This window comes from Peromyscus maniculatus, chromosome 20 (genome assembly GCF_049852395.1).
Source record: "Peromyscus maniculatus bairdii isolate BWxNUB_F1_BW_parent chromosome 20, HU_Pman_BW_mat_3.1, whole genome shotgun sequence".
Lineage (NCBI taxonomy): Eukaryota > Metazoa > Chordata > Mammalia > Rodentia > Cricetidae > Peromyscus > Peromyscus maniculatus.
Window position 1 is genome coordinate 28,578,389 of NC_134871.1, and position 14,534 is coordinate 28,592,922.

The window sequence follows — 14,534 nt, forward strand, 5'->3', positions numbered from 1 at the left end:
TTCCAGGATCTGATGGAATCCCGATTGTCAACCCAGCCTTAATAGACCCAGTTTTCCCTCTAACCCGTCCTAACTGGAATTTCAACTCGGCAGAAGGTAAGGAGGCTCTGGGTCTACTGCCAGGTTCTAATGTGTATATGTGTGGAGGTCTCCGTGCAGCTGCCAAATTTGTCTAGAATCAGTAGTGTACAGCATGAAAAGCCAGAATCTCCATCGGCCTTCTCAGAATGGATTATGGAGGCCTTTAGGGAATACTCCCATATGGATCCTGAGGCCCAGGAGAACAGATCAGCAATGATTGTGGCCTTTATTAATCAGGTTGCACCTGATATTCAACACAAGTTACAAAAGACAGATAGGCTTGCAGACAAGAGCATCCAGGAGCTGTTAGCTGAAGCTTAGAGAGTATACAACAACCGAGAAACCCCGGAAGAGAAACAGATGAGGGTCATGGCGGTAGAGAATGCAGAGCAGACTCGAAATATGGTGAGAATCCTCCTAGCAGCCACTGCAGGAGATCCAGATGAGAAGGAGCACCAACTGAGACACCTAGCCAGAGGCCAAGGTAAGAACTCCCACTCAAGGGAATGCCCCAGGCTGAGGAAAGACCAATGTGCTTACTGCCAAAAAGTGGGGCACTGGGCTAAAGAATGCCCTGAAAATCCCAGGCACAAGGATTATGATGCAGAGTGAGACTCCTGCCGTGTGCTGGTTGCAGAATCAGGTGACTTCAGTGACTAGGGCAGACAGGGTTTAGATCCCCTTCCAGAGTCCACTCAGAGTGGAGGGGAAACTTACAGATTTTGTAGTAGATAGATACCAGAGTTCAACATTTGGTCTTAATCAAACCCCAAGGAAATCTATCTCAGAAAAAGTCTTGGGTGCAGGAAGCCACAGGTATAAGCCAATATTCATGGACTACCCAAAGAACAGTGGCTCTTGGAATGGGCTGGGTATCCCACTCATTTCTGGTCATAACTGATTGCCCCTATTCCTAGTTAGGAAGAGACTTAACTAAAGTTGGGGCTCAGATTACTTTCAATAAGAATGGAGTTTCAATTACAAATCAGGAGGGACAGCTGATCCAAACCCTCACCCTCCAGCTTGAGGATGAATACAGATTACACCAGGAGCTGCCACCTGCCCCACAGGACATGACCACATGGTTAGCCCAGTATCCAGAGGCATTCACAGAGACTAGGGGATGGGCTTGATAAAACATCGAGCCCCAGTGCTCACTGAGCTCAAGGCCAATGCTACCCCTACCTAGGTGTGGCAATACCCCATGTCCTGAAGGGCAAAGGAGGGGATCACCCCTCACATCAGGTGCCTCATGGAACTAGGAATTCTGGTCCATTGACGTTCAGCCTGGAATACTCCCCTGCTCCCCAATAAAAAGCCAAACTCAAATGATTACCAGTCCATGCAGGATCTTAGGGAGGTCAATCACGGGGTTACAGATGTACACCCCACTGTACTGAATCCATACACCCTTTTGAGCTCACTTCCTCCCACGAGGACCTGGTATACAGCACTGGACCTTAAAGATGCTTTCTTCAGCCTGCCCTTAGCCCCAAAGAGCCAGCCCTTGTTTGCCTTTGAGCAAACAACCCTGAGAAGGGATACAATGGACAACTGACTTGGACTAGGTTGCCCCAAAGGTTCAAGAACTCCCCAACCATCTTTGACAAGGCCCTACATGAGGACCTTGGGGAATACCAGAGGGGACATTTGCAGGTCACTCTGCTGCAGTGTGTGGATGATCTCCTGATAGCAGCTGACACTGAGGACTGTAAGGTAAGCACTGGCAATTTGCTTACTACCTTGGGAAGCCTGGGGTATCGGGCATCAGCTAAAAAGGCCCAGATCAGTCAAGCTAAAGTGACATAAATCTGGGATGTCCTCAAAGAAGGTCCACATTGGCTCTTTGAAGCCCGCAAGAGACTGTGCACAAAATATCTGCCCCTGCTTCCAGGAGGGAGGTTAGAGAATTCCTCAGGTCAGCTGGCTTCTGCCGCCTCTGGGTCCCCAGTTTTGCTGAACTGGCTAAGCCACTGTATGAGGCAACAAAAGAAATCCGGCCCTTTCAGTGGACTGAGGCTGAGGACAAGGCTTTCAATAAGATAGAAAAGGCCTTCCTCTCGGCACCTGCCCTGGGATTGCCAGATATCACCAAACCCCATCTCTATGTAGATGAAAGAAAAGGCATCCATAGAGGGGTCCTGACTCAAAGGCTAGGACCTTGGAATAGGCCGGCGGCCTACTTCTCATAGAGACTCCAGTGGCAGCAGGGTGGCCCCATGCCTAAGGATCATTGCAGCCACTGCCCTGTTGGTCAAAGATGCTGACAAGTTAACTTTGGGCCAAGAGCTCCTTATCAGCACCCCTCATGCCATTGAGGGAGTGCTCAAACAGCCGCCTGACCAATGGCTGAGCAATGCCCGAGTGGCTCACCATCAAAGCCTCCTCCTTAATCGTCCTCGCATCCGGTTTCTTCTGAGTGTAGCCTTAAATTCCGTATCCCTGCTCCCCAATTTAGATCTGGACACCCCACTACATGACTGCAAAGGAATCCTGAGCCAGGTACATGGACTGAGAAGTGCCATACAAGATGGCAAAGGGTACGCAGGGGCAGCTGTGGTGTCAGAAGAGGACACTGTTTGGGGCAAGAGGCTAAACGTGTACACAGACAGCCGCTATGCCTTCACTGGCCCATGTCCATGAGGCCATCTGCCAAGAGCCCGGGCTACTTACCACTGAGGGAAAGACTATCAAAAACAAACAGGAGCCGGGTGGTGGTAGCACACGCCTTTAATCCCAGCACTGGGGAGGCAGAGGCAGGCGGATCTCTGTGAGTTTGAGGCCAGCCTGGGTTACAGAGTGAGTTCCAGGAAATGCACAAAGCTACACAGAAAAACCCTGTCTGGAAAAACCAAAAAAAAAACAAAAAACAAAAAACAAAAACAAACAAACAAAAAAAAAACAAAACAACAACAAAACAAACAAACAACAACAACAACAAAAAAAACCCAAAACCAAAACCAAAACAGGAGATTTTAGACTTGCTGGCAGCCTTGTGGATGCCAACCAAATTGGCCATTATCCATTGTCCTGGGCATCAAAGAACTGACACCCTAATGGCTAGAGGGAACCAGAGGGCAGATCAGGCAGCAAAGAAAGCTGCAGAATAGACAATGGACATCCTGGCCCTGATGCTGCCAGCCCCAGGACCACCAGACCTCCCTGAGAATCCACCCTATAACCCTGCTGACCTGTGCATGATACAGCACTTACCAAGGGCACACCAGCCCCAATGGCCAGCGAGCTGGTGGACGACTGGCGATGGAAGACTCATCATGTCAGGAAAGCTGACTGAAGCCCCCCTTTGTCACATTCACCGTTCTACCGCCTCTGCACCTGAAAACAGAAGATCTGAAAGGGCAGTCCCATTTAAAAATCCTTTACCTTCAGCACAAGATCGAACAAATTGCTGAAAAATACCTGGCCTGCCAACTCACCAGTGCAGACAACCAACCCAAAATCCTAGAGCCAGACTTAGAGGCACCAAACCTGATTCCTCATGGGAAATGGACTTCACTGAGGTAAAACCTGGCAAATATGCTTACAAACATCTTTTAGTATTTATAGATACATTCTCTGCGTGGGTAGAGACCTTTCACACAAGGCATGAGAGTGCTCAGAGGGTCTCCAAAAAGCTACCTGAGGGCTAACTCCCTTTGAAATCATGTTTGGGAGGCTCCCTCCTATTTTGCCTAACTTAAGATCCGATCTTGTTGCTGAGTTTGATGATGTTAACCTGGCTGCTTCCCCCAAGGCTGTGGCTCTCCTGCATAAGGACATATACTCCTGCCCAAGGGCCATTTATGAGACGCCTCCACCATCCACGCCACGTAAGTTTCAACCAGGAGACCAACCTCCATCACAAAGATCCTGTTTCTGCTGGCACTGCTCATCCTTTGCCACCCACGTTTCCTGCTGATCCACATCGACCTGCAGCACTCACCTGGACTGTCACTGACACATCCTCTGGAGAAATCCTCAAACAAGAATCAGTTATGGCTCCACCTGGGACCTGGTTCCCACCTTTAGAATTTGAGGTACAGGATTTATTTCTGTTCAACAGAGACCAGCACTAGCTGAGAGGAAGTGGTTTTTATTCATACCGGGGAAACAAGACTGAAAAGTCCTGGTGTCAGCAATGTGGAGGAGTTGAGTCTTACTTCTGTCCCTCTTGGAAATGTGTGAGTACTGGACCTATATGGTGGATACCACCGGTAGGAGACGATTTGATCTCAGTCTGATGAGGTCTATATGACAATGGTTGCGGGTCCTATGGAAATCAGAAATGTAATCCCCTCAGGATAGAATTTACTCATGGGAGAAACAAATTAAGACAGAGGAATGGACCACTGGTAAGACCTGGGGCCTGGACCTTATCTTGGGTCGATCCCAGTAACCCTCTTCACCATCAGATTAGAGGTTCAGCCACCACCCCCAGTGGCAATAGGACATAATTCAGTTGTTACCTTAGGAGGCTCCTGCCACCAAATCCCCAGGAGGAGACCAGACACCAGTAGTCCCCTTTGGAACCACTTCTCAGGATCAAGATTCTTCATATAGCCAACACCCTTTATGGGACTTGGTTTCTAAAACCTTCCAGGTGATAAATGCCTCTAAACCTGACTTGACTAATGAATGCTGGCTTTGTCTACATGCACACCCCCTTTTTATATTGGTGTTGCAATAACCAGTGATTACACCTCAGTCTCCCTAGCATCCTGCCCTTGGGGAAAGCAAGGAAAGATTTCATTACAGCAGGTGAATGGTATGGGGACCTGTGTGAAAGCAAGCCCTGCAGATTTATATAATCAGACCATCACCGTACAAAACAACACTCTCTATTTGGCCTCTGCTGGATGATGGGCTTGCACTTCGGGGCTCACTCCCTTCATCCATGAGATGGTTCTTAACACAGGGCAAGGGTTTTGTTGATGTTCCAATTGTTCCCCAACATGAAATACTATAAAGGGGTCCAAATGGAACTGGCCTTATCCCCTATTCTTGCCAGGGCAAAATGGGTCATAGGGGCAACAGCTCTCTTACTCTCTTCCCTGGTAGGGCTGGGCATAGCTGGGGGATTGGGGATGGGCACCTCAGCCTTAATTCTCCAGGATAGAAACTGCCAGGCCCAATAATTAGCCATCAGTTTGGATCTAAACAAACAAACAAACAAGGGGCTGGAGAGATGGCTCAGAAGTTAAGAGCACTGGATGCTCTTCCAGAGGACCAGGGTTCAATTCCCAGCACCCACATGGCAGCTCACAACTGTCTGTAACTCCAGTTCCAGGAGATCTGACACCTTTACATCAATGCTCATAAAATAAAGTTAAAATAAGTTAAACAAAAACAAAAACAAAAAACAAACAAACAAACAAAAAACCAAAAACATAGAAGAGTATATATTCAAATTAGAAACCTCCTTAGAGTCCCTGGCTGAGGTTGCCTTGCAAAATCGAAGAGGTCTGGACCTCCTCTTCATGCAACAAGGAGGCCTGTGTTGCTCTGGGGGAAGAATGTTGTTTCTATGTCAATCATTCTGGTGTAGAGATTCAGTGGCCTTGTTAAGAAAACAGAGTGCTGTGGGTAATGCTTTTGTACACTGGTTTAATAAAACACTGATTGGCCAGTAGCCAGGCAGGAAGTATAGGTGGGGCGAGCAGACGAGGAGAATTCTGGGAAGAGGAAAGGAGTAAAGAGTTGCCAGCCAAACACAGAGGAGGCAAGACGACAAGGCAGAACTGAGAAAAGATACTAAGGGGGTTGGGGACTTAGCTCAGTGGTAGAGTGCTTACTTAGCAAGCGCAAGGCCCTGGGTTCGATCCTCAGCTCAAAAAAAAAAAAAAAAAGATACTAAGCCACGTGGCTAAACATAGGAATTATGGGTTAAGTGTAAGAGCTAGTCAGTAATAAGCCTGAGCTAATGGTTATACAGTTCGTAATTAATATAAGCTTCTGTGTGTTTATTGGTGTCTGAGAGGTGGCAGACTGGGCGGGACAGAGGGAAACTTCTGACTACAATGAATTAATGATGGAGAGCAGAACGTACGCTCAGAAGCCGGGTGGTATGAGAACTTGTTCAACTGGTCCCCTTGGATAACCACCCTGGTGTCTGCCCTACTTGGCCCCGTAGTGATCTTGCTCCTTTTGCTTACACTTAGCACTTGCCTTATTAGACTAATTACCTTCATTCCAGAGTGGGTCAGTAGCATCCAGTTAATGGTTCTTAGGTCCCAATACCATCCCCTTGAACCCTGGTACCTGTGAACATTGGTACTTGTGAAGGGAGGAACACGAGGGGGGCCCCAAAACAGCTTGATCACACAACTGCCATGACAGGCTTAGAGGCCCAGACACAGCTGCTGTAATAAGCTCACTGGCAGGCAACACCCAGATCTAGGAAAAGTCATAAGCTAACACCATCCAGGGATCCACCCAGGGGTAGGCCAGTGTCTAAGGGGATGTACTAGACATCTCAAATGTTCCAACCCTTAGATAAGATTAGATAAGATCACCAGATATCCCTGAGCCTAGCACATACCTATTTCCCTTTTACAGATGCCCCTAGACAAATCAGGGTCCAGATGTCAGCCAATCAGGGTCCTGAACCTTAGAAATCCCCTCAGCCCAACCTCTGCTATGATTAAAAACCCTACCCTGCCTGGGCTCGGGGCTCTCTGCTCTCACTGCTGCATCAGACAGAGAGTCCAAGCTCTGAGCTTAAAATAAAGGCGCTTTGCTTTTACATATAGGATTTGATATCCATAGTGGTCTTTTGGGGGTCCCCTGTGATCTGGGCAGAGCACTATGCAGCAGCTGGGTCCTCTGGAAGAACAGCCAGTGCTCTTAATTTATGAGCCATCTCCCTAGCTTTCTTTGCTAAAATTTCAACTAATTTTAGTTTTTAATAGAAATTAAACAAATTATTCTCTATCTATGCATGTTTTGCCTGCATGTATATCTACATTGCATGTGTATCTACATACCATGTACATTCCTGGTGCTCACAGAGGCCAGAACAGGATTTCAGATCCCCCAGAACTGAATTTAAGACAGTTGTGAACTACAGGTGCTGTGTAGGTGGAGTTTTCCCATGTCCCAGCAGTCATTCCCAAATAACCACAAGAGACAATATTAATTATAAATGCTTGGCTGATAGCTCAGTCTTATTACTAACTAGCTTTTACAACTTAAATTAACTTATTTATATTAATCTCCATTCTGCCATGTGACATTGCCTCTTTCATCTTGAACCTCCTGTTTCCTCTCCTTGTCTTAATGGCGACTCCTCTGACTCTGCCCTTCTTCCCAGTGTCCTTAGTCTGGTTTTCCTACCTAACCTTATCCTGTCCAGCTATTGGCCAGTCAGTTTCTTTACTAAACCAATCACAGTGTAATTTACAGTATACAGAAGGATTATTCCACAGCAGTGCTGGGAATTGAACCTGTGTCCTCTGGAAGGGCAGCCAGTGCTCTTTACCATGTATCCATCTCTCCAGCCCCCTATTAGTGTATTAGCACACACTATGGTGCAAACTGCTGTGTGCTGTGGCATGAGGGTCAGAGGACAATCCCAGCTGTCAGCCCTTACCTTTCACCTTGAGTCAAGGTCTCTTGTTTTCCCAAAGGCTAGCTTTTGCCCACCAAGCTTCTGGGAATCCTGTCTCCCACCCTATCATAAGAACACTGACTACAGGCATATAAGACACTACTGTGTCTGACTTTATGTGGGTTCTGGGGATCCAAACTGGGGTCCTCTAACAAGCACAACAAAGGCCTTACCCACTGAGTCATCTCTCCAATTTTTTTCTTCTCTCTCTCTCTCCTTTTTCTCTGCTGTCCGGGAACTCACTCTGTAGACCAGGCTGACCTCAAACTTAAGAGATTTGCCTGTCTCTGCCTCCTGAGCACTGGCATTAAAGATTAAAGGCATGTACCACCACAGCCAGGCTCCTCCAATTTTTTTTTTTAAATAATCATTTTAGTTAATATAACTAGAACTTTTCTACTTTGTCTATCAGGGATCTAGAGTTTTAAGTATTCACTATTTCAGTGTGCTGTCTGCTTAGTGCTATCTTCTCTGTTTTAATAATCAGGAAGTTATCAATAACCCTTTTCAATGTTTTATTGTTGATTTCCTTTAATGAATGTTGGTAAGCTCAAGACTACGTTGACTAGCTGACTTTGAGATGACTTCTTTTACTTTGAGACAGTGTCATTATATAACCCAGGCTGCTCTTGAATCCAAGTTTTCTTGTCTTAGCCTCCCAGGTACTGAGATGACTCTTCACTGCATCTAAGTTTTAAAAAGGGTTGGGGTGGGCGATGGTGGCACACGCCTTTAATCCCAGCACTCAGGAGGCAGAGCCAGGTGGATCTCTGTTGAGTTCGAGGCTAGCATGGGCTACCAAGTGAGTTCCAGGAAAGGCGCAAAGCTATGCAGAGAAACCCTGTCTCGAAAAACAAAACAAAACAAAACAAAACAAAACAAAACAAAACAAAACAAAAAAAAAAGGAAGAAAGAAAGAAAAATTCATTTAAAAAGGGTTGAGACAATGGCTATTGAATTGTTTTTCAAAACAGGGTCTTTCTACATATCCCTGCCATCCTGAAACTATGCACATCAGGCTGTCCTTGAACTCTACCTGCCTCTAGTGAGATTTAAGGTGTGCTTCACCACGCCCAGCTGCTACTGAATTTTGTTAATACATTTCAGCCTAAAGTCACAATCTAGAATGTTATAATTTAGCTAACTCTATATGTATCCTTAATCTGAGTCTAGGACAAACACGTCTGGCTCCAGGACGCCTCCTCTGCAATGCCAGTGCTTAAGCAGGTTTTCTCTCACTTTTCATTATTTGGGCTGTTTCAATTCTGACTAGATATGGGAATTGTATAATAGTTATCTCCTATTTTAACATATTAAAAGCACTTTAGAAGAGAATAATTTGTAATTATTCTATTGCCTTAAGTCTCAAAACAGCACTTGTTATTGTACCATGAACTCTATTTGGTGTTTCACAGATCTCTAGCCAACACTTCCTATGATTCTCACACCCCAGAAGAGCACTGACCTCCATGACACCACTCACATCTAGCCATTGTACCTATGAGTACTCAGAAACTTACTCAGGCTCAATGTCTTAAGGGTGGCTGTGTAAAAAGGTTGAGACCAGAGCACACATCACCTAGGATCCTTAGTCATATCTCCCCAGACAGGCATCTGAGTAGCCATTTTCATCCATTACACGACAGCCAAGCTCACTTCTGAAGTTCCTATGCAGGCCATGTTTCATTTAAGAAGAGTGGTGGTTTTAGAGGAACCTTTTTTATGATGCTTTCAAGTTTCTAGAAGTGTTACATTGTTTGAGCGAAAGTTACATTTTAATTACTAAGCCTTACAGATCCATGCAACAAATGTTTCTGATCTGCTGGAGGGTATTGCTTATGGGAGATAAGTCATGTGTTTTCACTCCCCTAAACTGTTGGACACATGTGCACCGGATGTGCTTATCATATGTGGGCGGGAGGTTCACAGGCAGGAAATATATCAGGATATTACTTGCCCGATTAGATGTAGGCTGGAGGTACATCAGGATGTATGCTTGCCCCTGATGGGAAACGTAATCGGGTTTTCCTCTTTAAGCCTCTGCAAACTATGACTCAGGGCCATTTCCCAGGAACCTGGGTATGAATCTGGCCAGAGCCCATCTACCTGGCCACTATTTAATTAAAGCTTGCTTCAAATTTGGCTTTGGTATCTCATCCTTGGGATTAACATATATTAATTTTGAATACTTTGGTACAAATTAAAGGGAAAGCACAGAGTCATTAAATGGCCAGGCTAGCAAGACGGCTCAGTGGGTAAAAGTGCTTGCTGCCAAGCCTGGAGACGTGAGTTTGATCCCCGGGACCACAGGGTGGAGAGAGAGAAGAGACTTCTCTTCAAGTAACCTCCATGAGTTCCACAGTAACTTGTGCGGCCCCCCTTCCGCCATTAATGTAATAAAACACATGCATGTCTTGATGCTGGAGTTAGGATCACTGTCCTGTTAAAAATATTCAGAAAGAACAAAACAGTAGCAGTGCTTTTCTTTTTGAGGTAGTTTCTAAGTGTGGCCCTGGCTGTCCTGGAACTACCTCTGTAGACCAGGCTGCCCTCAAAACTCAGAGATCTGCCTGCCTCTACCTCCCAAGTGCTAGGATTCAAGGTGGGTGCCACCACCACCTGGCCAGTGGTAGTGTTTAATTTTCTAATGATTTTGCATGGCTAGGCATTTATTACAATTTATAATCTACACTTGCAGTGTGCACAGTTTCGACCAGTCATTTAGTACAGTGGCATTGTACACATGAACAGACCAGAGCGGGACACTGGCTACTCTATTACTTGCCACCTTACTCCCTTGAGATGGTCTCGTACTGAACCTGCAACTAGGCTGCCTCCAGCAAGCCCCATGATCCTGCTGTCAGTCACCCAAAGTCTGGGGTTACATGCAGGTATGTGGCCATTCTTGGCTTTTTACAAAGGTGCTGGGAGTCAGGACCTCATGCTTACCTCTGCCAATCCCCCAGCCCCAAAACCGTCGCTGAGTGGCAGAAATTCTTTCAGAATCTACTGAGGAGAAAATAAGGTCGGGTACAGTAGTACATCCTGTCTCAAACCAAAACAAGCAAAACAAAAAACCCAAAACCTATTCCTGCCACTACCATCCCATTCTGCAAATTAAGTCTCTGGGAAATGCTTTCCTCCAGGTGGCTCAGGTACTGATAGGAAGTTTGTAGTGAAATCAAGCTGTCCTCAACCTCAACATGGAAGGATCTTCAACTGCCCCAGTTATACTACTAGCCTTGGGCAGCTTCCCCAGACCTTCTGTGGGTAATGCATGTTTATGTTTGTGCATGCATGTGTGTAAGCCAGACATCACAACAGATGTCCTCTTGGATAACTCCACACCTTTTAAAGGCACAGTCTCTGTAAACCTGGAACTTACCAATTCAGCCTCACTGTGTAGCCCTGCCTGTCCTGGAACTCACTCTGTAGACTAGGCTAGCCTTGAACTCACAGAAATCTATCTGCCTGCTCCTACTTCCTGAGTGCTAAGATTAAAGGATTAAAGGTATATATACCAGGCTGCAATTACTCACTTGGCTCCTTGGTAGCAAAGCCTGAAACCATGGTTTTAACGAGAAAGGAAAAAAGAAAACCTATGAACAAAGTGCCTGATATCTTTTTGTTTGTTTGTTTGTTTTTTTTGAGACAAGGTTTCACTGTGTAGCTCTGGCTGTCTTGGAACTCCATTTTTAGACCAGGCAGCCCTCAAACTCAGAGATCCGCCTGTCTCTGCTGCCCAAGTGCTGGGATTTGAAGGCGTTCTTGACCACACCCAGCATGGCCTGATATCTTACTAGACCAATGTAAAAAGACAAAGTACCTTCCCACAGAGAATGTAACAAGCAATTTAAACAAAACAAAAATGGTCTGTTTTATTTACAACACTCAGTGCATCTTACACATGACATATTTTCATTCCCCGAGTCTTTTGAAAGCAATTCCAATTCCAGTTTATGCAATGAGCTTACAAGAGAACCTTAGGATATTCACTAGATACTTTAGAACCCAGATCCTAAATTTTGATATTTCATACTACATTAATAGAGGACTGCTTTTAATTAAGAAAAACTCAACTCTGCAATTAATCATTACCCTCTGGGATCTTTAACTCAAACACAAACTGGATTAGCCTATTTTGAAATACTATTAGAGTTGGACAAATTATTTCAACCTCCCCTCAATAACAAAATACATGCACAAATTAAACATGGTAAATTACATTAAAGACCTCTTATTTCAATACTTGCTTTTTGGACTCTCTCAACTGTTCCTCAATTTAGGGCACAGATGGGGAGGATGCAGTTGAAAAACTCTGACAGGGCCACATCCTTACTGAGAGCCCATGGCAGGAAGACAGGCGGCATCAGGGGCCTCACCCCAGCCAGTACAAAACAGCAGGCCCTCTTTATTGCCACCCCTAATCACCATTACCTGGATTTCAGTATTTTCTAAGTTGATGACAGAAATCAGTTCCTCTGTTCAGTGACAAGAATCACTGTCCTGCCACATAAAGATCTATACAAACGCAATGGGCAGTCAACACTGTCAAGAGAACCGGATTAATTTTCACTTGTATAGCTGCCTTCTGAAAAAGAAACCAATGGCCTGGCTCCTAAGCCAGAGAGAAGGAAGGCACAGAGGCCATCTCCACACTGATCCACCCAGAGTACTCCTGTGCTTTGTCTACTCCCATGACACATTTCTCCTCACAAAGAAGGGATTGTTGCTACCTGGTGTAGGTGCCCCTCCTACAGAAGTGATTGAATTGGGAGATACTGAAACAAGAAATAAAGTTTCATGTTTGACTTAGCCCAAAGAATTGTAAGAGAAAGGAACGGTGAGGTAGAGTTGAGAGAGTTCAACTAAACTTCTGAGCACTGACCTTTTGGCACACTCTGTTAATTACAGACCCCATCAAAATCCCCTTATGACACAACGTGGCAGGCCCCCTGAGGGAGTGTGAGGCTCAGAGCCACCTGACGGCTCCATTCCCGGCATATCAGCTATTATTTACCCAATAGTGAAGCAAATAAAAACAATGCTATCCATTTCTGAATTTATTTAAACAAGTCAATTAATTTAGAAATCCCATTCAAACAAAATTTCTGACGACATGTAAACACACTGCCATGTTCCTGAAACAGATGTTAACACCTGATTAAAAAAAAAAAAAGTTGTTAATCGCTTGTGAGGAAAGCCGTCCTATAATAAGGCCAGTCTTCAGAACTAAACCATTTTACATCTTATAGCTTTCCTAGCTGAAAATACTATTAAACTACAGTCAAATATAAAGACAGTTTTTGATGGATAGATCAGTACCATTGGTTCTAGCTTTTAAACAGGTTCATTCCCGGCGCCACATGAAAACAAGCCACTCACATCAATAAATCATGGCTTTTTTCTTTATCACAATTCACTAGGGTGATGTTAATTATGGTCCTTGTCAAACACGTTTGGTAGAGGCTATTTACAGTGTACATGGCCAAGCATGCACTATTAACAGTTACAGAGGGGCCTGCCAGTTTCCTAGAGATCCATCACACAGTGCCTGAAAATGGTGGCAGATCACACATCATTTAAATCAACACAGTTTCAAGCAGAAAACGTTCCTTTTTGACCACAATTGCAATAGTTACATGAAAATTCTTATAAAAACATGAATCCCCTTCAAGAAATTGATGCATAATCTACGCACTACAGGTTAAGGCAGTAAAAAAATGTATTCCTGATAACTGGAGGTCTCCACAATGTCAATTAAAGCTGTCTGACTACTTTTCCATTCTTCATCATATGCTCAAAAATTGTGAATTACTTCATTTTTAAAGTAAAAAAATTACTAGCAACTAAGAGTTGACACTGAAAAAACTGCTAGGGAAAGGAAAATGTTAAGTTGGATTCTGCCTGAAAGTTTTCAAATCATAAACAAGAGCATTATTTGTTAGTCTCAGCCTTAAACATATCAAACAAATAATATAGTTTACCTTTCTTAATTTAAAATATACTGTTATTTTGAATAATTCAAGTAATGTAAGACTATCAAAAATAACTTTGTAAGCCATACAAGTGTTTGTCAATTGCATTTTTCAATGTTTTAAGAACTTTTTAAGAACTGTAAACTAAACCAAGACAGTTTAGTTAAACAAATGATAAATGACTTTTTATTTGCACTTGTGATTCTTTTAATACAAACTGCTACAACAAATATGTAAAGATATGGCAGATTACACATTTGATCAAAGCACTTTGATTTAAGCATAAAACAGATTCAAATGGTCTAAGTTCGTGCATAAGATCCAAGGAGCTGCCTACTGGTTTCTAGGCGGCCTTCTTTCTAATCAGAACCCACTATTCCTCAGCTCAGATGAGACAGGGCACAATCTGTTGTAAACAGGGAACTGTTGTAAAACCAGGATAATATTCTTCAATGAAGATCATTCTCGTTCAATTGAAAAGACTCTCCCAAGTGTCTTCCAGCACTGTAGTATGTATTCTGCTGACCTCTTAATCTCATAAATTAATGTTCCTTTGATTCCATTTTATGGTGGTTGTGTTCAGTTTTGTTTTAAAAATTGGTTTAAATTTATATAAAATTCTGTACATGTTCACAAATTATTGCATAAACAGCATAATCTTCAAGACAGTGTTTGTAAACACATGTCCAATTCAGGAAAAAAAAATTCACGTTTCCCGTCTGGCTTTTTTCTTCTTTTTTATTTGTTTTGGAGATTCCCAGTTAGTCTCAGACTTGGCTAAAAGAAAAAAGAAAAAAAAGGGAGGGGGTGAGCAGAGAAAAATATAGGTGGCTAGTCAGTATAGATCAGTAACATAAAAGTAAAAACTA

General features: G+C 44.0%; 1 protein-coding gene and 1 long non-coding RNA gene across 8 annotated transcripts in view; one reads left to right on the forward strand and one right to left on the reverse strand.

The window, feature by feature from the left end:
* LOC121824420 (uncharacterized) overlaps nt 1-14,534 on the forward strand; it is a 24,774-nt gene continuing 10,240 nt past the window's right edge. The window contains exons 1-2 of the long non-coding RNA XR_013046394.1: nt 1-96; nt 3,836-4,118. This is a non-coding gene — a long non-coding RNA (uncharacterized LOC121824420). The remainder of the gene's footprint in view (nt 97-3,835; nt 4,119-14,534) is intronic.
* The window catches only part of Mtdh (metadherin), a 50,863-nt gene continuing 47,868 nt past the window's right edge, over nt 11,540-14,534 (reverse strand). For all 7 annotated transcript variants that reach the window (XM_076555935.1, XM_015996391.2, XM_076555939.1 and 4 more), the window contains one exon: nt 11,540-14,442. In XM_076555935.1, the coding sequence (XP_076412050.1) occupies nt 14,372-14,442 (71 nt within the window). In that variant the 3' untranslated portion in view covers nt 11,540-14,371. The remainder of the gene's footprint in view (nt 14,443-14,534) is intronic.